The sequence below is a fragment of the Onychomys torridus genome, chromosome X (assembly GCF_903995425.1).
Source record: "Onychomys torridus chromosome X, mOncTor1.1, whole genome shotgun sequence".
Lineage (NCBI taxonomy): Eukaryota > Metazoa > Chordata > Mammalia > Rodentia > Cricetidae > Onychomys > Onychomys torridus.
Window position 1 is genome coordinate 133,218,535 of NC_050466.1, and position 25,212 is coordinate 133,243,746.

Consider the following 25,212-nt stretch of genomic DNA (forward strand, 5'->3'; position numbering starts at 1 on the left):
GCTTTGATGCAGGGGGGAGGGGCTTGGTTCTGCCTCAACTGAATGTACCAGGCTTTGCTGACTCCCCATGGGAGGCCTTACCCTTTTGGAGGGGTGGATGGGGTGGGGGTGGAGGCGAGGAGGAGGGAACAGGAGATATGGGAGGGGGAAGTGTGGTTGGTATGTAAAATGAAAAAAAAATAAGTAAAAAAATAAAATATAAAGCAAAAAAAGATTTTCTGTTCTCATTAGTAAAAATTGATATGGCTTATCCATAGTTATAGGGTAGAGTTGGGAGGCATACTGGGGTTAGGAAATGTAAAAAGGGAAATGATGTCATTAGATTTTAATTTCAGTTTTTTTAACTGAAAAAAACCCATAGGGCCATTGAAATTTACCAAATATCTATTTGTACCTAGTTTATGTAATAGGCTGTGCAGAGGGCTTGGAGGATGGTAACCATCTTGGAGGTGTGAGCTAGCTATGGCAATATGTGGGGTTTTTTTTTTCTTCTTCTTCTTCTTTTTTGGAGCTGAGGATCAAACCTGCCCTTGCACTTGCTAGGCAAGTGCTCTACCACTGAGCTAAATCCCCAACCCCTGCCAATACGTGTTTTAAATGGACTATCCTTAGGGATCATTTTGCACATAAATGATCATAACTGGAAAACAAATTCCAATAATCTAATTATATTCTACAGGGCTTGTAAACAATACAGTTTGTTAAAAGGAGGTGCTTGTGACATGCATTGAAATGTCTCCATTAAACAACAGTGAGGGCAGTAGTGGAAAGTGTGGTTTAGTTTGTGAACAGGCAAAGTGGCCTAGATACTAAGGTTCTTTAGTGATGCAGATCAAAGAAACTCAGAAACCTTTTTTCAGTTTTCTCGCACCTTCTGCTTACTGTTTCTGGCTCCTTACCATATAACATAGAATATAATAACAGCACAATAACAAGATGAGTCATTGTTTTCCATAGCCCTAAAAAGGAATTAAATGTTGCCCATTAAACACGGAATGCCACCAGTTGTCTGTTTTCAGAGAAATCTTGGATGTTGGAATGAGAAAAAAAATATAACTATTTCATTTTCAAAGATGACAAAAATTTAAAGATTTGAAGGAAACACAGTGGTCCTGGGTTGTATGACACATGATGATTTATTGTGTATCCATTTCCACAATCGGCTTGCAATTTAACACTGTAGTCAATCAGTCAACACGTTTATATACAGCCTTTTAGATGGTTGTACCCGCTTTCATGGCTTTGTGATGTGCCTATGCAACTGCATTGTAAAACGTTTAATTTCTTTGGTTACAGCACCCCCGCGACCCTCCCACACACCCATTCATTAAGACATGCCCTGTTGGCAAGTTACAGGCAAAATGACATTTTTAAAATTAAACTGTGTTAAACTCTCCGTATAGTTAATTAGACTGAGGAAGAAATGTGCTAAGGAAAAGCTTTCATTAAATGTGCACTTTTTTTTTTTTTCATTCCATTCTCGTAGAAAGGTTAAAATGGGATGGGGAACAGAGCGCTGTGGAGGCGGAGAAGGGATATACGTCTCAGGATACAGGAAATACGGTAACAGCGAAACCAGGAGGAAGCCAGCCCTGTGCCTGGAGGGGATCCGCCATCTCAGATCTCTCGGCCTTGCCAGGGCCCACCAGAGAAAACTGACGCTCTGGTCCGGTCATACCTATGGGGGACCAACCTTGTGCCTCCGGGAGGTCCACGCTCCCACCAGGCAATACGCGGGAACCCAAGCCTCCAAAAAAGCGCTGTGTCCTGGCTCCGCGGTGGGATTATCCCGAAGGGACTCCCAGTGGAGGTAGTGCCACTCTCCCCTCGGCGCCTCCTCCTGCTTCTGCTGGACTGAAGTCGCACCCTCCTCCTCCGGAGAAGTAGTGAAATAGATTTTTCCCAGCCTAAATCAGGTCAGATACTTTCTTTCTCATCTGGGACATCCAGGCTCTCTGAAACTTAATTATGCTTTTCCCAAGCTCTTCCCCCGTTTCCTGTTCTTTCCACAGATTTAAAAAAGAAGAGAAAAAGCAACGGATAGGCGTTGAATGGCTCTTTTTCAAAGTATGCTTGGATGAAATGGGTATTTGATTTCATTGAGTAATTAAAATGTTTTACATGAGATAATTGTAATTTTTAAAATAAACTGCAGTATTTTGATGTTCGTGACAGGTCATGGTGTAGGGAGGTACTAACAAAATGTTCACTGGTTAATAAATTGAAATTGGATGGGGATTTACTATACTAGTCTTTCTACTTTTGAGTATAATTGGAAATTTTTTCCATTTGAAAATGCTTAGTTCCAGACCCAGGGCAAACATGTGCCTAAGGCCTAAGGCCTGAGCCCAGGGGCAATTATAAGGTGAGCTTTGAAAACTAGGTTTTTTTTTTTCTATGTAAAATGGGATTTAATAAGTGAAAACAAAATTTACAAAATGATGGTCAAACCCAAGTACCATAAACATGTGCGTGTTCAAGGTATTCAGGAATCATGGATGGAGCAAGTCACTGCCTGTTAGTAGCAGAGAGCCATCAAAGAGGAAGGGAGAACTTTGTGTAGGCCTTGAAGGGTGAGTGACATCTGCCATATGAGATGGAGTGTTTTTTAGGCCTAGTAATGAAAGCCCGGGCTTGCTCTGAGGCAGCTTGCCTGTAATTCTGAATCTGTGAAAGAGATGAGATTCAGGGCTGTAGGCCTTGACTATTTGCTAAGGAGTACGCAGCTTATTCTCGAAGCATGAATACCATATGTGATTTCCAAACAAGCACCATTTGTATTTTAAGACTCTAATTCTTTCAGGAAACCAATAACCTATTAATGAGCCTTATAGAATGTAAAAGGAAAAAAAAAACCAAGGTTGACTCAAGTCTCATAATGCCTTCTTCATCTCATACGTTTATGGAGGCCTTGCTGTGGTTAGGCCCGTGCACAGGGAGATGTGGAGGGACACACATGACCAAGGCACAGTGGCTCTTGTGCAGCAGGAGTGATATTTGAGCAAGTCATGAATAACATTGGCAACCGTGGATCTTCTGGGTATCAGGTTTGTTGCTAAAGCATAAAAAAGGAAGGAGTTCCATTTTACCTAAAAGAAAGTGATTGTTATTCCATAGGCCCTTCCTCCCCTTGCTTTTTATCTCCATTCAAAGGCAAAATGTGGCTATAGGGAGACAAATGCTCACCTAGAAAACAAAGGAAACTATTCAGGGCAAGAAGTGTAGTGGAGCTCCGGAATTTCTCCCCACTGATTTAAATCATGGAAAATTGTAATGGTGAATACTTAGTGAAATTTTGTTGTGTGCCATATTTTTTCTAAAGGGTTTTTGCATGTTTGAATTTAATCACAAATCCACCAAAGGATGTTTGTATAGGCCAATAAGTTCATAAGTTACTACAAGTTGAGAGACACTAAGTGTCCATGTTGAGATATGATTAAAAACAAAATGCTTGGTTCTAGAAACTGGATTTTGTAAGGTGTTGTGCAGAACATACCTCCTTGTACTGTGTACCCACCTATTTAATAGGAATGTGCCATTGAATTGGGAACTGAGAGGAGCATAAGGAGCTGGAAAGGCCAGGGCAAATGAGTCAGACTGCATGTGCTAGAAGGAATGACATCACCTTGCTTTACTGTTTTTCAGTCGTTGACAGGTTGCAGTATGACGTCATTTCCTTGGTGCATTTGTAAACTACTTCACCCACTGAAGACCATGACTCTTTCCAATGCTACCCTGCTTTTGCTGGTGTCCTGCACCTGGAAGTTGTGATGCTAAAGGTAATCTTTTTGTTTTGTCCTCTTTCCTGAAAATACATGTAAAGGAAGAAGAAAGAAATTGATAATGACAAGTTCAAAATAACCAGACAAAACCCAAAAAGCTAGCATTAATGATAAAATTGAAATATTTCCTATATTATACGCAACCATATTCACCAAAAAATAGCCACATAAATCTGCAAGGTGCTTTAGTAAATTTACTGCAGATTATAGTTTCTGTCGTTACTGCGAAATGAGTCTTTTTAAACCCCATTTTCTAATTGTTGCTAGTAAAGGGGAAAATGACTTGTACTTTTATATCGATTTTATACCATGCATCCTTTCTGAATTATTTTTTCTAGTAATTTATAGATTATCTTGGGCTATTTTTAATTATATTGTATTGGCACTATCTTCTTTACCAACATGTATTTTTTAGTTTGTCCAAGAAAAACTTTTTTTTGGTATTTCAAGACAGGGTTTCTCTGTGTAGCTTTGCGCCTTTCCTGGAACTTGCTTTGTAGCCCAGGCTGGCCTGGAACTCACAGAGATCCACCTGCCTCTGCCTCCTGAGTGCTGGGATTAAAGGCGTGCATCACCAACACCCAGCCAAAAATTAGTTAGTATTAGTAGTTTGCTCAGAGGATGTGAATGTGTATGAAGGGTTTTTTTTTTCACCAAATATTTTATTTGTATCTACTTGCATAAGCATATTTTCCCTAGTCATATGACATCACAAGAATGTGGTAAGTTACAATAATTTTGACGAATCTCCTTATTTTGGTTTTAACAAGGCTTCTTCATTTTGGGGGTTGGGGGTAGGGCAGAGATTAGCTTCCTGTATTGGTCTTCAGGAATCATTCACTTTTTTTGTCTTTTTGTGTTTTGTTTTGTTTTTGAGACAAGAGCTGTTACTGAGACCTGATGAGGATAGGCTGGCTGGTCCATGAGCCCAGGTGACCAGTGTCTCCACCTCCTCAGCACTGGGATTACAGGCCTGGCCAGCATGCCCAGTTTTTATTTAGATGCCAGACGTAGAATTTAGGTCTTGCCGGGCAGTGGTGGTGCACGCCTGTAATCCCAGCACTTGGGAGGCAGAGGCAGGTGGATCTCTGTGAATTCAAGGCCAGCCTGGTCTACAGAGCTAGTCCAGGATAGGCTCCAAAGCTACAGAGAAACCCTGTCTCAAAAAACCAAAAAAAATAAAAAAAGAATTTAGGTCTTTGTGCTTGAATAGCAAGTTTGCTTACTGGGCCATTGCTCCAGCCCTGCTTTCTCTTTTAATTATTTTATCTACATTTCTTTTTCTTCTAGTTCCCTTTCATTCATTCATTTTCTAATTTAGTGAATTGAATGCTAGCTCATTAATATTTCTTTTCTAAAATAAAAAGTGAAAACTACAAATTATTATTCTTTACCAGTTTGTAAGACTTTCACAGGTTTATATATATTATTTTGTTATTATACTTAAACAATTATCATTTTATAATGTCTTGAATGATGTTTTTTAATTTGGCCATTTTATATGTATGGGTGTTTTGCCTGCATATATGTCTGTGCCATGTGTATGCTTGGTACCTTGGGATGTCAGAAGAGAGTATCAGATCCCCTGGAACTGGAATTACAGATGGCTGTGAGCTGCCCCATGGATACTGGGAACTGTATCCCATCCTCTGTAAGCGCAACAAGTGCTGTTAACCGCTGAGCCCTCCTCCAACCCCAGCCTATGACATTTTATTTTTGCTTTTCAAACTTCCAGTTATCTATGCATTCTTTTAAAAATTGTATTTTGAAACCATTACCCAAGCTACAAATTAAATTTTATTTCTCCCACTTTAAAGTATTTTTTAATCCTTCTTGCAACAACAACAACAACAACAAATAAATTTATAGACGTGCTATACATCTCAATAGAATTTGCTAATATAAAACTTTTTTGCCAGGTATGGCAGCGCATACCCTTAATTCCAGTACCCAGGAGGCAGAGACAGGTGGATCTCTATGAGTTTGAGGCCAGCCTGGTCTACAGACTGAGTCAGGCCAGCCTGGGCTACATAGTGACACCTTGTCTACAAACAAAACAAAACTGAAAGCTTTTTTTTCATACATACAAAGATCATGGTTATGATGCTTATTGATATTTAAGTCCACATTTAAACTATAAGGATATTGTAAAAAAAAGAAAAAAACAACAACTTCCCATACCCCTTATCTACATTTATCAACTAATATTTTGCCACATTTGCCCTACCATTCTCTTTCATTTTTGCTGTCAAAAGGAATTTGCAGCTGTGTTTCTGCTTTACTTCTTAATAGTTCACTGTGTTTAATTGGAATAAATATGTTCTCATATGTTACCTGTTTTTTTTTTTTTTCTTGTTGGAAGTTGCAATCCAGGATATTGTATGAGACTTAGTTTTTTTGTATGTGTTACCTTTCTAGTCCTTGATCAGGAAGTTTCTTCAATTTCTTCAATCTTCTTTGTCTTTGTTGACATTGACAATTTTTCAAAATGTAAGACAATTATTTTGTAGAAGGCTCCTCAATTGAGGTGTGGGTGTCATTTCTGCCTTTTTATATTTTGATGATGTATGTTGGCAGGAAGACCACAGAATTCATAGTAAATTTTTCTCTGGGCATCATCGTAGCTTGCTCATAATGCAGATGCTAGGATTTTGTTAGATTAACCCATTGTTTTCTCTTTACAGTCAATAATTTTGCTGTGAATACCTGGAGATTATACAACTTTTCTGTTTCTCATCAAACTATCTTCTAGTAGTTTTTGCATCTGTCGATTATTCTTGACTAAATGTTTTTACTATGGTGACTAGAGAATAATAAATTTCAAGCTCCATCATTTTTACTGCATTCACTAGTTTATGGTCTACTTGAAGAGAAAGCTTTTTCTCCATTTACTTATTTATTATATTTAGACACCTATATTTTGGAGTTATTTCATAAATAGCCTGTTGCTATCATGATTATTTTATTTAGTTTGTCTTCTCTACCCTTTGGCATGTTCACCATTCTCTGACATATGTTTAGACTTATTTTAACATTTCTTTTCTTCCTTACTTTCAGGCTCATCTTATATTTTCTACCCCATTGACCATTTCTCTATTTGACTGTGCTCCTGGGAGATCGTATTTACAAACTGAGGTGTGGATCTATGGATCTTTTTATCTTTTATTATTTCACATTTAATTTCAGCGTACAAACTTTGTTTCAGATTTGTTCAAATTGCCTTATGTCTTAGAGAACATAACAATTACTAATTCTTGGGTGTTTGTAAAGGGTTTGTATATTCCACCTTTTATATATAGAGGTCTATAAATATCTGATAAATGTGTTATCATGTATAAATCTTTTATATCCCTAGTAAAGTCTAGGATACATCTTTTATCATTTTTGTGACCCTTTTCTTAAAACTTTCCTTAAAATCTATTTTGTTTGCTATTAACACATTACAGCAAGATTCCATTGTGGTGGTGGTATTTCTTTGTCAGTTCTTCAATGTAGTCATCTTTCTGTTGACATAGGGTCTCTCCATGTAGCCTTGGGTGGCCTGGGACTCACAGAGATCCACCTGCCTCTTGCCTTCTGAGTGTTGGGATTAAAGACATCTGCCACCATGACCTGCTCCCCTCCAGTTTATGTTATGTTTTCTTGCATTCTTTAGTTTACTGTGAATTTAGGGCTCGCAATAATAACTTTATTATATTACATTATTGCTGTAGATTAGAAGTCTGGTATAGTTTTCATCTGGTTAAATGAGGTGCTGGCCAGCTGCATTCGTTCCCAGAGACTCTAGAGAATTTGTTCTCTGCTCCTTAGGTTGTTGGTAGGATTGAGTTCCTCACAAAGGTAAGAGTGAGACTCCCATCTTCTTGATGGATGGTGGCTGATGAATGTTCCCAGCTTTTAGAAGCCCTTCATTGGTGATCCTCTTTCATTGTCTTCAAAATCAACTATAAGTTGAGTCCCTCTCACACTTAAAATTTCTCCGTTTCCTATTCTCATCTACCCTCTCTCTGACTCAGGTAGGAAAAGGATTTCTATGTTTAAATATACGTTCAGTCAAAGTATGCACCCAGCCAATCCAGAGGAAATTCTTCTGTCTTGAAATCTATATTTAAAATTCTATCAGCTGAGCTCTTTTACCTTGTAAAGCGATATAGTCGCCAGTCCTGGGAATTATGATATGAACTCCTTTATGTACCTATTATTCTGCTTTTCACACATTCCATTATAGCAGCTAACCATAACCATAACTCAGTGTTTGATAATCCATTCTTTCATTCAACTAGCAGAAATATTTTAAAAAACGTATATTAAAGCGAACATCTGTTGTATTACAGACATTGTACCAGGTGCCCATACTGCAAAAATAAGATGTCTAAGTCACCCACTAAAGCCATAAACCAGTTTGGTAAGTTCTGTAGGAATTAGCACATTGTGCTGTGTAAGAGAATGCAAGAGGCTGGACTGCCTAGATTAGAAGTCTCAAGATGGGTTTTGTGTGGATCGATGTCTGCTGGGTCTTAAAAAGTACTCTTGGGTGTTACAGCAGGGAAGTCTATTAGTTTTCTGTTGCTGTGATAAAATACCATGACCAACAACAACCTGTGGAAGAAAGGGTTTATTTATTTTGCTTTAAAGTTCTGGAAAGACAGAGCCGTAATGGTGTGAAAGGCATGTCAGCAGGCAACTGGAGCAGGAGGCTGGCTGATCACATTTTATCCAGACACAGGAAGCAGAGAGAGAGCTAGCAGGAAGTGGGGCAAGGCTATAAGCCCCCAATGCTCACCCCCAGGCTCTTGCTTCCTCCAGAAAGGCTCCACCTCATAGAGGCTCCATGGCATTTCCTGAAACCCAAACTTTCAAGTTCCAATCCTGCCCTAGCCTCCCGAGTTGCTAGGATTACAAGCATGTGCCACCACGTCCATAACATTTCCTAACAGCATCAACCACCTGGGGATCGAGTATCAAACAAAGGGGACATTTCTCATTCAAAACATCGTAAGGGCAAGTAGAGGATATTTCAAGTAGTGAGACTGTAATGACCAAAAGTACAGAGCGCAAAACAGCCTACATGTTTAGAGGGTACAGGTAGTAGTAGCTAGATCTGCAAGTCATGTAGCTTCCTAAGATGCAGAGTTAACCTGTTGAGTAATGTGGAGCATGGATATGAAGACTTTGTGTTCTTTACTAAATAGTTTCCAGATAAATCGATAAAAAACTTAAAGTCATTCAAAACTTTTAAGGAAAGCCAGATGTGGTGGCACACTCCTTTAATCCCAGCACTTGCAAGATAGAGGTGAGTTCAAGTTCTGTGAGTTCCAGATGAAACTGGTCTACATAGCAAGGTCCAGGCTAGCAAGGGCTACACAGTCAGACCCTAGTTTGAAAAACCTTTTAAGGAAAGTGTTGTGCTCATATTTATACTTTATATACATCATACCAGTCTTCATGTGGAAGATAGCATAGGAAGATATTGGATTGAAAGATAGTTAATAATGTGAAAATCCTTCAAGTAATAAATAGTCACTGATAGTTGGATGAAGTTAGAGAAATGGATTAAGAAAGATTTATGCAATATTGATCAGATGGTATATTAATCAATGATTAGCCTGTGAAACATAATTAGTAGGAGATATGTAATAAGAAATGGGGATCATTATTTGAATAATTGGATTCTTTTTGTTGTTGTTTTTTTTGAAACAGGGTTATTTATTTATTTATTTATTTATTTATTTATTTATTTATTTATTAATTTTGTCGAGACAGGGTTTCTGTGTGTGTTGCTTTGTGCCTTTCCTGGAACTCCCTTTGTAGATCAGGCTGGCCTCGAACTCACAGAGATCCTCCTGGCTCTGTCTCCTGAGTGCTGGGATTAAAGGCGTGCACCACCACTGCCTGCCCATAACTGCGGATTCTAACCTAGCCAAGCTAAGTTGACAAACGTTCATGACAGATAAGAGTTCTAGATAAAGGAAGGCAATTCTCAAGTTTCTGGATTTAGTATTACATGAAATCACTGTCTGAGAGACAGAACGCAATTGATGGGATAGTCTTCACTCTTTTGAGTAAGCTAGCTAGGTGGAGAGTCCTGGTAAGCTGGTAAAGATCTGAGATGACAAGAGAAGTTTTGATAACTAGGTTAAAAACTGCTATCAAGAGTGACAAGTCAAGTCAAGGGAGCGAATTAGATACTCTAGAACACAAATACATATAGAAACTGAATACAACTCTAGGACCACTGACATTTCAAGAGTACCTAGAGAAAGATGAACAAAGGGGAAATAGAGGAGAGATCCTGGGAGAGTTTGCTGTCCAGATTTTAAAGGAAGTTCAGAAAGCAACTGTCAGGTGTGGCAAATGGTTTAATATTGAAAAAAATTATTTACTGTTGCCTTTTCATTTTGGACAGAGCCTTGAGAATGGTATCTCATATATAACCATATTGTTTCAATGCTTGAAATTCTTTAATGATTTCCTTATATCTACAATAAATAATATTAAATGGCTTGCGAGATAACATATGGCATATCTCTTAAGCCTGATATATTACCATTAACCCCTCCATCTTATACCAACTGTACAAAAGCCTTTCATTGGATTTTTTTTTAAAAAGATTTATTTATTATGTATACAGTGTTCTGTGTGCATGTATGCCTGCAGGCCACGAGAGGGCACCAGATATCATTACAGATGGTTGTGAGCCACCATGGGGATGTTGGGAATTGAACTGAGGACCTCTGGAAAAGCAGCCAGTGCTCTTAACCACTAAACCATCTCTCCAGCCCTTAGTTGGATTTCTTTTTTCTTTTCTTTTCTTTCTTCTTTCTTTTTTTTTTTTTTTTTGGTTGTTCAAGACAGGGCTTCTCTTTATAGCATTGGCTATCCAGCCTGGAACTCCCTTTGTAGACCAGGTTGGTCTTCAGCTGCCTGGCTTCATTGAATTTCATATCCCACTATGTTCTCTTGAATTTACTGTTGCTTCAGGCTCATTTTATATTACCTTTGGAACTCTGACATCTCTGCGGTCTGCTTATCTGTCATGGCCTCAGGAGATTTTACCCTAATTCCCCTACCTCTGCTTCAAGAAGCCATTATTTATTGCATCGTTGTAATTATTGTTATTTCTGATCCCAGTATTTGTATTTGTTTGTACATATCAGCTATCAAAAGAGTAGACACACTGAAATCTCAGTGTCACTGAATTCCAGCTGGCGGATTGTGAAAGACCAGTGGTGTGAACATCAGAATCGTGCTGGCTCTGCTTGTTCCTCCCCTTTCATTGACAACAGACTCTTGGCTCACCCAATATATCCTGATTACAGTTTGCTCGCCCTCTACTCCTCTCAGTGCCTCCCACCTGCCAGCTCATCCAGATCTACACCCTTTCTGTCTCTCATTAGAAAAGAACAGGCGTCTAAGAAATAGCAACCAAACATGACAAAAGAAAATACAATAAGGTAAAAAACAAAACTATCACATCAGAGCTGGACAAGAGAAACCAACAAGAGAAGGCACAAGGCTCAGAGACCCACGAGTTCACACACTCAGGAGTCCTATGAAAACACTAAACTGGAAGCTGTATGATACATGCAGAGGGCCTGGTGCACAGCTGTGCAGGCCCTGTACATGCTGCCTCAGTCTCTGTGAGTTCATATGAGCTTTGCTCAGTTGATCCAGAGGGCCTTGTTTCCCTGGTGTCTTTCTGCATCCTCTTTTCATGGGGTTACCTGAGCTGTGAAGAAGGGATTTGATGGAGACATCCCATTTAGAGCTGTGTGTTCAAAGGCCTTTCTCTATGTCTGTCTGTCTCTCTGTAATGTCTGGCTATGGGTCTCTGTATTTGTTCCCATTTGCTACAGAAGGAAGCTTCTCTGATGATGGCTGAGTAAGGTATTGATCTGAGTATAGCAGAATGTCGTTAGGAGTCATTTTACCACTACTTTTTTTTTTTAAGACCAGTAGAAGAGGTCCCATGGAAATCCCTAAACAATCCAGGCTGTTGCCAAGAAAATAAATTGCTCTCCACAAACAGACAGTGGGGCCCACTGCTGAAGGCAACACCCACACAACTCATTGAAAATGGAGAGGTCTAGCTGGTAGAACCTTTACCCCTATATTCTAGTGTCTTTGGTGCAGGAAGGTGCTCTACGGGCTACCAAAAGAGAAACATAAACACCAACCCAGCCACAAAACCCTTGATCTACAATCTGTCCTGGCTTCAAGATACGCTAGGGCAAACATTTGTGTCACAGAGCTTGTGGGAGTAACCAACCAATGTCTGCTGTGACTTAAGGCCCACTCCATGAGATGGAAACCAGACCCAATACCTCTTGGGTGACCAAGAACCTGAGACTAGATATCCCAGAGACCTAGGGTCAAAGCAAATATGACGTTTTTCTAATTACACTGAAATGCACAGTTGGCCGTAGGGCCATAGCAATCTCTGTCCCATTGCACCGTGCACATGAGAAAACAAGGGTGAAATGCAGATTCATCTTTCCCTGTCTTTAAGTATTTCAGGCCCACAGCTGGATCAATGCCCCTGTACTTATTAGAGGGGCATCGCATCAACAAGAGGCCTTTAGATGTTATGCCCCTTACCAGGAAGGAGGGTGTTTCGATTGTCTTTTCACTACATCTGTGAGTTACCACCCATTAAAAAGCTCTGGGACTGGATCCAGGAAACATCCACTCAGCATGAATTGACCAAGTCTTCCTCCTCTTCACCTCTCTTAACCTGTTATTTCCTTTTCTGGCCCATACTTATCTTCCTCTGCCTTTCCTACTATGATTAGGGACCCTTAATTGAACAGGGCAGAGGAAATGCTCTAGAGCGAGATCTTGGGTCTTTGAGGTAGAGACCTCTGGGCTCTAATGAAGGTCAGTCCACCCTTTGCCGAGTTAGACATGAGTGAACTGCCTGATGCTCATATAAGAGACACTCCTGCCTTCCACCCTGTGGATGCCTTGCCTGGTTGTTAGGTTGGCTCAGCCTAAGGTGGTGTGGCCTACAGCTGACTTCACAGGCCTAGAAGGAAACAATGCCGCAGCAAGATTATGGATCAAGTCAGTACTGTGACCACCACTTTATGCTATAGACAGCTGAACTATGACTTGAATATTCCTATGGGGTCACAGTGTGTCTTTTAAATCTTTGAACTATTTTCTTCTTTTTTTTTCCCAGAGCTGAGGACTGAACCCAGGGCCTTGCGCCAGCTAGGGAAGCGCTCTACCACTGAGCTAAATCCCTAACCCCTTATTTTCTTCTTGTAAGAGCAGGAGCCAAGGAAAATTGAGAAAGCCAGAGGAGGGGGGAGTCAAGCTGCTGCAGGAACAGGATTCCTCTAAGGCCTCTAGCTGACTAGTCCCTAGTTTCTCAGCCCCTTGCTCAAGTACTTTCTTGGTCTTTACAGGACCACATCAGTAGATGGACAGGGAAAGAGTTTTAGCTGTGATCTGTGGCTATCCAGAGGGATGTGTAAGTGGAGCAAATCAAGTACACAAGCTTGTGGAAATCCATGAGTGGAAAGTGAAGAGTAAGTGCCAGCACATGTCTCCTGGCTGGCACTTAAATGTGCTTGTCATAAGAAGGAAAGGCACCTTGCTTCTGGTGCTTGGGAGCACTCTGAGTATGAGGAGGCAGACATGCTGGTAGGTTCCCACTGGCAGAGGCCTGGAACTGCCAAGTACAAATGCCTCACCACTATAACCTCTCCAGTGTTCCTGTGAGGAAAGGAGCTACCTGGTCCAGCGTGCCTGTAGCTCTCAGAACTGGGTACACTGCTGATCTTCACAAAGGATACCAGTATCAATGGCTCCAGTGTCTACGTCACTGGCCAATGGCCAGACTCCAAATGATTTTATTTTAAGTTTCATTGGCCCCCATGCCACTACCAGTGTTGCCCTAGGGCTTCTAGAATACCTACTGCCCCCATGTGCCACACTGGTATGCTGGCTTCTCTCTGGGTTGTGCCTCTGACTCACAATGAGAGATCTGACTTGACCTGAGTCTACTCAACCTAGCTGTCCTTGTTCACTCCCATGCCTAATGTCGTATTTGGCAGAAAGTGAGTGTCGCTGCCTGAGCCTTTTAGATACCATTTCTACTGGGTGGCAAGTGACAGTCACCCCTTTCTTTATGTACAACAAGGACACTCACGTCTGTTAGGCTCAGTTGATCTGGGTCTTCTGTATATTATCTGGGTGGAGGCTAAGGTAAGAGTTGTAGGGCAGTGCCTTTGGAGGTGATGGGTCTCTATAACACTACATGCATATAGAATACTATGCCTTACAATGCTGGTATTTTCTTCAACACGACTAACTCTTTCTCTTCACTTGTGCCCCCCTAGAAGCATAGGCCCCTTTGGAAATGCACAGAGCTTCTTGAAGAAATTGAAAGTTGTCCTGCCAATGCATTCCAGCACTTTTCTGTGGTCTGGGTTGAGAAAGAAGCTTTCTGTGCATTCTTTAGTGGAGGTAAAAGAACAGTTAAACACACTGAGACCAAAACCAAACTCACAAACAGGAGCCAATGTTTGTCATTCATCAACTACTGTAGAACTTTTCCTAAGCTGTATTATCTACCAGGCCACCACTTCAGCTGTGAGAGACAAGAGGAGGGGGAAGAAATGCGGAGATCTAGCCGAGCAAGTAGTGGGATTCCCCCTTTCAAAGTCACACATTCTCTTTAACTGTAATTTCTCTGCATCTTTTTATGGCTTTTGTCCTACTTTTCCAAAGCACACTAAAGTGTGCATCTTTTCTATTTCTTTCATTCCTTGTATTTTGTGTGCATTGACATGTTTTCTATTTGAGGAATGAATTATTTTCTTTAATTTGTCCATATTGCCTGTAGAAGTTGACATTTACTTGGCACGAATGAAAGTTTTTCACTCATACATCAGCCACAATGTGTTTCTTAACGTTTTGTCTTTGCTTGTTTTCTGTAAGGATTATTGGTTTGCAAATGTATAGACATTTTGAAAAACAAAATAAAATAATAAAATATTAGTGCATAAAACACTACATCACAGATTAAGCATTCCTATCTTGTATGAGTGCCTGGATTTGCTTCATAGCACCACAAAACTTCCTAAAAATAAATGTAAGACCTAGTGTATAATATTGCAAAATATTATATTTGGATAGAAAATTTAAATCTAGCAGATTAGTGTTACTTTTACTAAGACCTCCTATGGAATTTTAAGTATAATTTCTTTTAGATAGCATCTTGCTTTGGAGCCTAGGCTTGCCTGGAACTCGATACAGTGGGTTGGTTGCAGACTCCTGATCCAATTACATTTACCTCCCAAGTGCTAGGATTCTAGTCATGTGTCACCACCACACCCTGATTATAATTCATTTTTGGACATGAAATACCAGATTTAAAAGAGCTAAAGGTAAATTATTTTTAAATGTTTATATAACCTCATAATTGTGCTGATGCATAACTATCAAATATGTTTATTTCTTGTTTCATAAACTTAAAGTGTAAGAACTACTAGTTCTGTCTGAGGTCTGTCTAAAGCATGTAGAGACTGGATTATTATACCCATTTTAAGAGAGCACAGTTGGCCCTCCATCAAAGGCTCTGTGTTGGTGAATTCATTTAGCTCCAGTCCCAGATCAACAATGTTCCTTTGTTGTTGTGGTTGTCCTATACTGTACTAGTGAATCTATGACTGTTTTGCTGGTAGACTTTTCTTTTATATGACCACTTAAACAATATAACAACTATTTACATAGCATTTATATTGTTTTAGGCATTGCAAGTAGTCTACGATATTTATATATCAGAGTGTAAGCATGCATGGCATTTATATGGAAATATGATGCCATTTTATATATGAGAGTTAAGTATCAACAGAGTTTGGGATCCATTTCCTGGCAAATACTTGGGGAATCTTGAAATTTGGTTTGCCTCATAATCCAACAAGCTGAGAATATATTTGGATATTTATGAAGACAATTGGAGCCTGGCGGTGGAGGAGCATGCCTTTAATCCCAGCAGTCAGGAGGCAGAGGCAGGCAGATCTCTTGAGTTTAAGACCAGTGTGGTCTACAGAGTGAGTTCCATGACAGCCAGGGCTACACAGAGAAACCCTGTCTCAAAAAACAAACAAAAAAAGAAAACAATTGGAACACTCAATGCCCTTCATTTGGAGAACTATTAAGTTGTAGAATCTTGTGATATACTATTACACACATATTCAGAAGAGCATATTGAATCTATAGTGTATACTAAATATGAAATGCTAAGTAATGAAAACATTGCATAATAATGTATATTATATAAACTCATTTTAGTAGCAAATGGAAAACCTACATATTGGTCAATATATCTGTTTATGATGATTATTAAAAAAAGTGGAGCATGTACTCTGGACTACATCTGTCAACCTGCAGAGGCTGGAAATGGGGCTTATTGGAAAAAATTACTAAACTTTTTCTTTCTCTTGTTTTTTTAGACACAGGGTCTCACTTAGCGCAGGCTGGCTTTGAAGTACTAATTATCTTGTCTCTACTTCCCAAATGATGAGATTACAGGCATGTATGCACCACTACACCCAGCTTCTAGTCTTGTCTTTATACATTTTATATTTTATCCCTTACTACTACACCTATCTTGAAATAATTTTTTTCAAACTTTCAAGCTTGTATATAAAGAAAGAAATCATAAACAAACATGGAGATGGTTGATATATGCTGTAGTTACATTAATGCATACATATAAGTGTGTATAATAGATAATTCATCAATTACTTCTAATAATATATCAAACAGTCCTGCCTTTTAGTACAAAAACATGATTTAAAAAGTAGTCAAAGAATGGGCAGGTCATGGAAGACAAAATGTATATGGCCAGCCACAGTGAATGACTTTGTGCATTCTTTACAGGAAGTCAGACAGCAGTTGAGATCAAAACTAAACATACAAAGCTGAGCTGCCCCCATTCTGTCGTAAATCAACTATTGTGAAATTTCTCCTAGTTTGTACTAACTATATCATATTCAATACCATTCAACAAAGGAATGCTTACAGAAAATAACATTGTCATATAAAGTAATCTTATGAGACCAATAAAATATTGAAGTATGTCAGTTTTTATAAAGAATGCTCATTAAGTGAGCTTGGTGGGCATGGTGGTATACACCCATAATCCCAGTTCTTGAGAAACAGAGACAGGAGGGAAATCCCCAATTTTACAAATTCACTATTCTTTCGATTTGTAGTAGTCAAAATTCTTGGAAGCTGGCTCAGTGGGTAAAGTGTTTGCTGCATGAGTGTGAAGCCCTGAGTTCAAATCCCCATAAACCAGGTAAAACTGGGTGTGGAACCACACATCTGTAATCCCAGCACTCCTACAGCAAGATGGGAGGTGAAACAGGAGAATCCTTGGAAGTTTGCGGGCCAGCTAGCCTGGCATCCGCTCCTGAGAACAACAAAGAGACCCTGTGTCAGACGAGGTGGAAGGTGAGAACCAAAGCCCGAGATTATCTTCTGACATCCATATGCGTGTCATGAAACACTCACACATGAATGCACACACACACACACACACACACACACACACACACACACACACACACACACCCTATAAACATACAAAAAGATTGATTCTCCATAATCCTCAGTTTTATAAATGATAGTGCTAAATACATAATATGTGAGTTATATACAACGAAGATATAAACATTTGAAGTATTTTAGCAGCATCAACATTTTTACAGGTATGTATTTTGACCTGTTTCATTTCTGGAGTTTATGAAAATGATCCTACATATGAATAAATTAATTTAATTGTTTTTCATAGTAGAAGTTGCAATCACACTCAATGCCATTCAGCAGAGGAATAATTTAATAGATATTATCATATAATATAGTATTATGAGACAACTGAAATAATGAGGTGAGTCAAATTTTATAAAGAAATCTCATTCAAGGAGTGGGACATGGTGCTACATACCCATAATCCCTGAACTTGGGAAACAGGCAGGAGGGAAATTATGAGTTTGAGACTAGCCCTGATTGTACAGAGATAGTGAGATACAAAAAAAAACCCCTAGAACTTAAATGGGTAAACAATTAGTAAGAAGTATATAAATGGAAAATCTAATTAATGTCCCAAACTCCAAATCTAAAATATTTTATTGTAACCACCATATATGTATATACAAAGGCATAGACAATGGTAAAGAAGTAATTGATGCTGATGTTTTCATCTGGAGGCAGAGGGAAGACTGAGGAATGGCAAAGGCCTGGTGACAAGAGGGCTTGTATCTATGTTATTTAAGTTAGGTTTGACTAGCTAGAGAATGTAAGAGTTAGTTATGGGCAATGAAGCAACAAGGGACCCAGGGGATGGATGATGGATACACACAAAAGCAAGAGCTGCTGAAATAGGCATCCCAGCCATTTTCTGGGAGAAAATTACACTAAGGGTAGCAGAAACATCTGATCTAGTTGACATGAGAGCCTTCTTTGCATTCAAACGCATTAGGTACCAACCACTATCAGATTATTACTATCCTATGATCTGTTTCTTCCCTAATCTGCTGAGAAGGGAATTTAAAGTATTGCCTTCTGAACACGTGTATTTGATCTGTATAATTTCATTTCTCATTGTAAATGAATATCCTTCTCTTTTTATATCTTTCAGTATTATGATGTAATGACTGTGATTTCACCTCCAGAATTTGGATGAATTTAGGACGTGGGCAAGATCGGGTTGTAGACTTCTAGGACTGAAGGCCATGGTGTGTATGGATCATGGTAAACTCACCAAAGCAAGTAATGCCCTTGAGATGGTCCTGCAGAAGCCAATCATTGCTTTCTTTTGTTGATACCCAGTCTTTGCTGTATTACATTCAAATTGCATAAATCCGTTAATGTCCAAATAAATTTTGTCTTGTTGCTGTGTTAGAGATACATGACTATTCTCTACTAAATTTTGAGTTTGAAGTAAGTATTCCATGAAAATTCTAAATATAATATATTACTAAAATGACTTGCCAAATCTGACCATTTCCCTACCGATGGCCGTGTAATCATTACTGTAGTGTGACTATGGAAGGAAAGGCATGGGTAGGTGAAATTCTAAAAGACTTAGGTTGCCAGGGAGCTACACTTAACTGACAATTCGTTTATGCCATGCATAGCCTGTCATATTATCCTCATTCTGTATTCCATAACTTAACTATTTTCTTGGTCAAGATGGTTTGTGTACTTGTTTTTCTAATTGCTACTTCTAAAATGGCCAGAATTAAATACAGTGAGTATCCTAATTATAAACATTTGTAAGTATGGTGTGGCAAAACCACACATAGTATGGGAAAACTTTAGTTGCACTTTCTTACACTTGACATAGTTAATAAATTGTTCATTAATTATTTGTGATTAGGGATTTAAAGGCCAATGGATGCAGTTGAATGGTAAAGCACTTGCCTAACATGTACAAGTCCCTGGATTTAATCCTTCAAACTGCCAGAACCTAGACCAGAAATACTCCCAAAGTGTTTGGGGGAGGGATTAGAGACTCACAGGAAAACTGTGTATGCACTATAACAACTGTCAGCTGGAGTTATAAGAAGGAGAATTCTACCTTCTGAATTATAACACAGGAAAAGTACTTTTTTCTGAGTGCATAGTGTATCTGAAAGCAACATAATAAACATGCCTATAGGTTAGTATATAAAACGATCACATAATTTGTTCAAGTAATAGTTAAAGCTGACAAGTGATTTTGAAAAGGTGTGAAATGTTAGTATTTGATTCTGAACACTGAAATTGGTCCTTGGCCTCAGAAGCAAGGAATCTGGAAAAAAACCACAAATATATAGTGATAATAACTTCTATTCCATAGTTACACCATGAACAATTAATGCATTCTTAGCAAGTACATTAGAAATGCTATGTCTCTCATTGCCGTTTAGAGCTCTAAAACTATTGAAGCAACACAAACATTACAAACGGAACTCAAGGACTTATTGAACCAAATGATAACTGGTGATAGGCGTGTCATGGGCCCGAGGCTCAATACTGTGCAGCTGATGCCAGTCTCTGAAACATGCAGTGTAATCTATACCTGAGTTCAAGTTGCCTTCTGAAGAAGTTCCACAGTGATCTGAAGATCACAGAAAAGCAATGGAACTAGAATAGCCAGAGCATTTCCAGGATATCTTATTTTTTCAGATATGAAAATTTACTGCAGTAGTACAATGAGCAAAATGGTGGAGGATAGATGTATTGATTAATGAAGTAAAATCAGCAGCCTAGAAATAAAGCTTTCCTATTTGTAGACAACTTCTGAAAAGGTGCCAAGCAAGGCTAAGAAGAATGGTGTTTTGACCAAATGGTGCCGTCACTAGTGGGCATCCACGTAAAAAAGAATGAGGCTAAATCCCCCTGACATACATTCAAAATTTAACCTAAAATGTGTCAAAGGGTTACATTATAAAATTCCTGGAAAGAAACAGGAGTAAGTATTTATAAGCTCGAATTATCTATTTTAGATGTTATACAAAGAGAACAGGTGACAACGAAAAATGTGGGTAATTTTTATAATATAGTTACATATGTTATTTTTATCCAAGAAAAAAAGGATTATTTCAAAGAACACCATCAGGGGAGGAAAGTGGTAGTTTGGAGACTTCTAGCATTTTCTTATATCTCTGCTATATTAAAATAAAGCAGGGGTGTGTCTAAAGGGAGAGGAGATGGAATGGAAAGATACTTGAGTGCAACAATAGAGGCCAGGAAATCCAGAAATATTGGACGTTAGATTTATAAAAGACACAACACTAGAGGCTAGGTGTGGTGATGCATGCCTCCTCCCCCATCCCAGACAGCTTTCTCTGTGTAGCCTTGGCAGTACCGCAACTAGCTCTGTAGACCAGGCTGGCCTCGAACTCACAGAGATCTGCTTTCCTCTGCCTCCTGAGTGCTGGGATTAAAGATGTATGCTGCCTCCACCATCCAGAAACCTTGTCTCAAAGCAATGGGGTGCAGGGGAGCGCGGGGGAGGGAGGGCAACCCTGCATTGGCATTTGATAACAACCTAGGCAAGAAGGCTAAATGCCCTTCAGCGGGGACAATGGGGCTGAAAGGAAAAAGGCCCAGTGAACTGCATAGTTCTTGCATTCTGCAAAAATACATTTTGAAGGAATGGGCTACTGCCAGGTTCTGGTGGTGCAAGCCTTTAATCCCAGCATTCGGGAGGCAGAGGCAGGTGGATCTCTGTGAGTTCAATGCCAGCCTGGTCTAAAGAGCAAGATCCAGGACAGCCAGAGCTACACAGAGAAACCCCGTCTCAGAAAAGCTGAAAAAAAAGAAAGAAAGAAACATTTAAAAAAGAAGAAAAAAATAAAAAGAAAAGGAAAAGAAAGGTAGGGGATGCCTGTGATCTACATAGACATCAAGCTCTGGAGAAGGAGTTCTCTGGACTTTAAGCTTGCTAGTGGCACAGAATCACAAAGACAGGTCTTACCATCAAACCTACGGATAAGAGGTACTTTCATTTATGTGTCTCCAAGTCCCAACAACTTCTCTTCTCTGGCTGAGACTAAGCTGAGTGTGTGGGCCCCAAAAACCTTGTGACTTGGATGCAGGTTCATACACACAAGATGTTTTGTCCATTTTGGAACATCTGAGAACCTCTTGGAAGCAGCAAACAGGGCTGACATGGGTCTGCACCAGATCCTCTACGTATACAAAGTCAGCACATCTTAATTTTCATAGTGAAAGAATACGAGAAGAAAGAAAACAAAGGTATTTCCATTATATGAATATATATGTATATTTGTTATATCATATGAGGTAATACTGATAACTTACACTTCTTTCTCTAACTACTTATGAAGTTGCAGCTGATATTTGTAAAACAGTAGTCCTGCTTGGATTGGCTTTTTGTACTTTTACATTGAATTCAATTATAAGTCATTTTCCTTAAGGAGCTTCCAATATTACATATAAACTCTTCCCTACCCAAATTGTAGCCTAACAATCCTCAGTCCCTGAGGATCATTGGCGTTAGCCAGGATAATAACTTCTTCTTTTTTTTTTTCACTGTTGTTCACATGTTCAGAGGCATGAGGAACCCAAATTGAATGATTATAGTTTCTCAGGCAGATGGCATCCTAGTCCTTTCTCTAGAAACAAAAATCAATAGGTCAGTAGGATTTAAAAACCATGGGACTAGGAAGGAAAACCTAGGAAGGATACCGTTATCATTTCCAGCCCTTTATTTCTGGGCCTGAAAATTCTGACTCAGAAATAGTATGATGGCCACAGATTCAGAGTGTATGTGGTCTCCTGGAGGACCTCATTTCAGTCCTGCATGTTACTGTCACATAGATGGCCCTGTAACTGAATCTTCAAAAAGATATTCCATTGTCCAATCAACCATCTGCTATAAGATGGTAAACATGGTATTTAATCTCATAATGAGCCATAAACTGGGTCCAGAGTCTTAACTTTCTATGTCAGTTCACTTTAGGGCACGCTCCATAAAGCAATAGACTCATTCTGGGAAATAAAATATAGTGCAGTAGGTCTAGAAACCATGAATATTTGGGTGACTCCCTTGTGTTATTTGCCTAAGCCTTTAAAATCTGCATGAACCTCATCATGTATATGCTCACTTCCATCTGATGATAGACTGTTATGTGTACATACATATTACACTCCTTTCAGGACAAGAAACTCATCACATCATAACTTGGTGGCCCATATTCAGTTTCTATGAATGTAGGCCAAATACTGTATCTAGAAAGATGAACAGTTATCTTGTTTCAAAGGGCCTCCACTATGGGACATATATAAAAACTTGTCAAAGACTTCAAACAGCATCCTTTTCCATCATAGAGAATTTCTTTAAGTGCTATGTTCATTGTGGTGAATGTGATTCATGTAACAGAAGAACTTGCAAAGCAATCTATGTGTGTTTCAAAGCCTTTCTTCTTGTAAGACCCACTTAAAACTAGCAGCTCCTTGGATTATGCTAAATACAAAGATTTATACATTTCAATGAAGAACATTTTGCCTACAACAGCCAAATGAGATGATGAGGCATGTGTCTCTTTCTTGTTTCTTAGAGGAACCAGATGAAATCTCATTCATTCCTGCAAAGGTATCTTGACATTCTTCCCAAACTTGATCTGTTGATACACGTTTTAGCCAATCAACTAAACTATTCAGAGTCTTCCCACCCAACTTTATGTTTTGTTTTTCCACCGGTACCTTTACATCCTATAATCATAATATCCATTCTTCACAAGTTGTCTGGGTTGGGGGAATTGTAGAGCTCTAATAGTTATTTTGTAGTATATCACACCACCAGTCATTCTTTATCTGTCAACCACCTCACTCGTAGGGCCTTTCTAGGATTTGGCTATGGATAACTGTCTAGAAACAAAGATGGGTGATAGGGCTAGGTCTTGAGGAAAACCAGCATTTTCTTGCTTGAGAAGTGACTCAAGAGGGAATATTACCACTTTCTCAAAGGATGGAAGGTCACTTTCCTTAGAAAGAGGTGGAATGGCCAATACTACTGTGGGTAATAAGGCCATTTTAATTGGCAAGGACTCCCTAGAATTTAAGAGGCCAATGCCTTTAGTTTCATTAAGGCCTTTCCACACACACATAGTTAGGTTTACAGGATCTGTTTCTTTCCTGGTCAATGACTTCACTTCCATGTTAGACATTCTCTGAGGCTGAGACTAAAATTTTCTTTCAAATTCCTTCAGTTATAAGATGAAGGTATGTACTTCAGCAATTTCAGGCCTGTGGCTTTAGGAGGTAAGCAGCTCCCGTGAGACATATCTAGAAACAGATGACCTATGAAGTGCTTAGACCAAACCAGGAATTTGAATCCCTGAGATAATTCTTTTATTATGTCCCCCTTTTTCCAGTGCCATTATTATCAACCAATGTCATTATATACTTCAGTTTTCAAAAAATATTCAAATGTCTTATATGAAGTCATAAAATATTTTTGATAGACCATGAAATGAATTATCTGTCCTCTCTGTACTACTAAAAATTGAGTCCCTAACACTTATTTCTTTTCTTTAAAATTTTTTGGTTTTATTTATTTGTTTGTCTATTTTATGTCCCAACCATAGCCTCTCCTCCCTCTTTTCCTCCCACACCCTCACCTCTCAATCTACCCCAATTCCATATCTGCTCAGAAAGGGGCAGGCCTCCCATGGGCAACAGCAAAGCATGACATATCAAGCTGCCATGAGACCAAGCACCTCCGCCTGTATTAATTAAGGCTGAGAAAGATAACCCAGGATAAGGAATAGGTTCCCCAAAGCCAGCCAAAGCATTAGGGACAGCCCCGCTCCCACGGTTAGGAGTCCCAGAAGTAGAGCAAGCTATAAACTGTCACATATAAGAAGAGGGCTTAGCTCAATCCCATTAGGCTCCATGGTTGTTGGTTTCTGAAGATTTTCCTCCTATGTCCCTGACTGCCCCCTTGGCTCCTACAATCCCTCCTCCCTCTTCTCAGCAGGAGTCCCAAAGTTCAGCCCAATATTTGGCCTTGGGTCTCTGGATCTGCCTCCATCAGACACTGGATGAAGGTTCTCCAATGACCACTGGGGTAGTCACCAATCCTATCACAGGGTATGGCTGCCAGTTCAAGTTACCTATCCACAATTGCTGGTGTCTTAGCTGAGGCCATCCTTGTAGACTCCTGGGAGTTTCCTTTTCATTAGGCTTCTCCTGACCCTGAAAAGCCCCCCTTTCCAGTCATCTCTCTCAGCACTCTCCCCCTCCACTCACCCCCTCACCCGACCGCTCAAGTTCCCATGCCCACCTGCTCCCAGTCCACCCAGGAGATCGCTTTTATTTCCTCTTCCCAGGGAGATCCACACATCCCTCTTTGGGCCCTCCTTGCTACCTAATCTCTCTGGGTCCATGGATTGTAGAATGGTTATCCTTTACTTTACTGTTAATATCAACTTATGAGTGAGTACATACCATGTTTATCTCTTTCTGGGTCTGAATTGCCTCATTCAGGATGATCTTTTTTTTTTTCTTTTTAAAGATTTTATTTATTTATTATGTATACAGTGTTCTTCCTGCATGTATGCCTGCTGGCCAGAAGAGGGCGCCAGATCTAATTACAGATGGTTGTGAGCCACCATGTGGTGCCTGGGACTTGCACTTAGGACCTCTGGAAGAACAGTCAGTGCTCTTAACCTCTGAGTCATCTCTCCAGCCCGATCTTTTCTTTTCTAGTTCCATTCATTTGTCTTCAAATTTCATGATGTCATTGTTTTTAACAGCTGAGTAATATTCTATTGTGTTTATGTATCACATTTTCTTTATCCATTCTTCAGATGAGGGGCATCTAGGTTGTTTCCAGGTTCTGGCTATTATGAATAATGCTGTTATGAACATAGTTGAGCAAGTGTCCTTGTGGTATGAT

General features: G+C 39.4%; 1 protein-coding gene and 1 long non-coding RNA gene across 2 annotated transcripts; both read left to right on the forward strand.

The window, feature by feature from the left end:
* The first annotated feature begins 1,532 nt into the window (after positions 1-1,532).
* Positions 1,533-18,703, forward strand: LOC118574380. The gene is made up of 4 exons (XR_004943726.1): positions 1,533-1,916; positions 3,646-3,779; positions 6,840-6,917; positions 18,439-18,703. It is a non-coding gene; the product is annotated as an uncharacterized LOC118574380 (long non-coding RNA).
* On the forward strand, positions 1,666-18,703 carry Nbdy (negative regulator of P-body association). Its single transcript, XM_036175259.1, has 4 exons — positions 1,666-1,916; positions 3,646-3,779; positions 8,117-8,187; positions 18,439-18,703. The coding sequence occupies exon 1, from the start codon at positions 1,681-1,683 to the stop codon at positions 1,885-1,887; it is 207 nt and encodes a 68-aa protein (XP_036031152.1). The 5' UTR covers positions 1,666-1,680; the 3' UTR covers positions 1,888-1,916; positions 3,646-3,779; positions 8,117-8,187; positions 18,439-18,703.
* Positions 18,704-25,212: the final 6,509 nt, after the last annotated feature.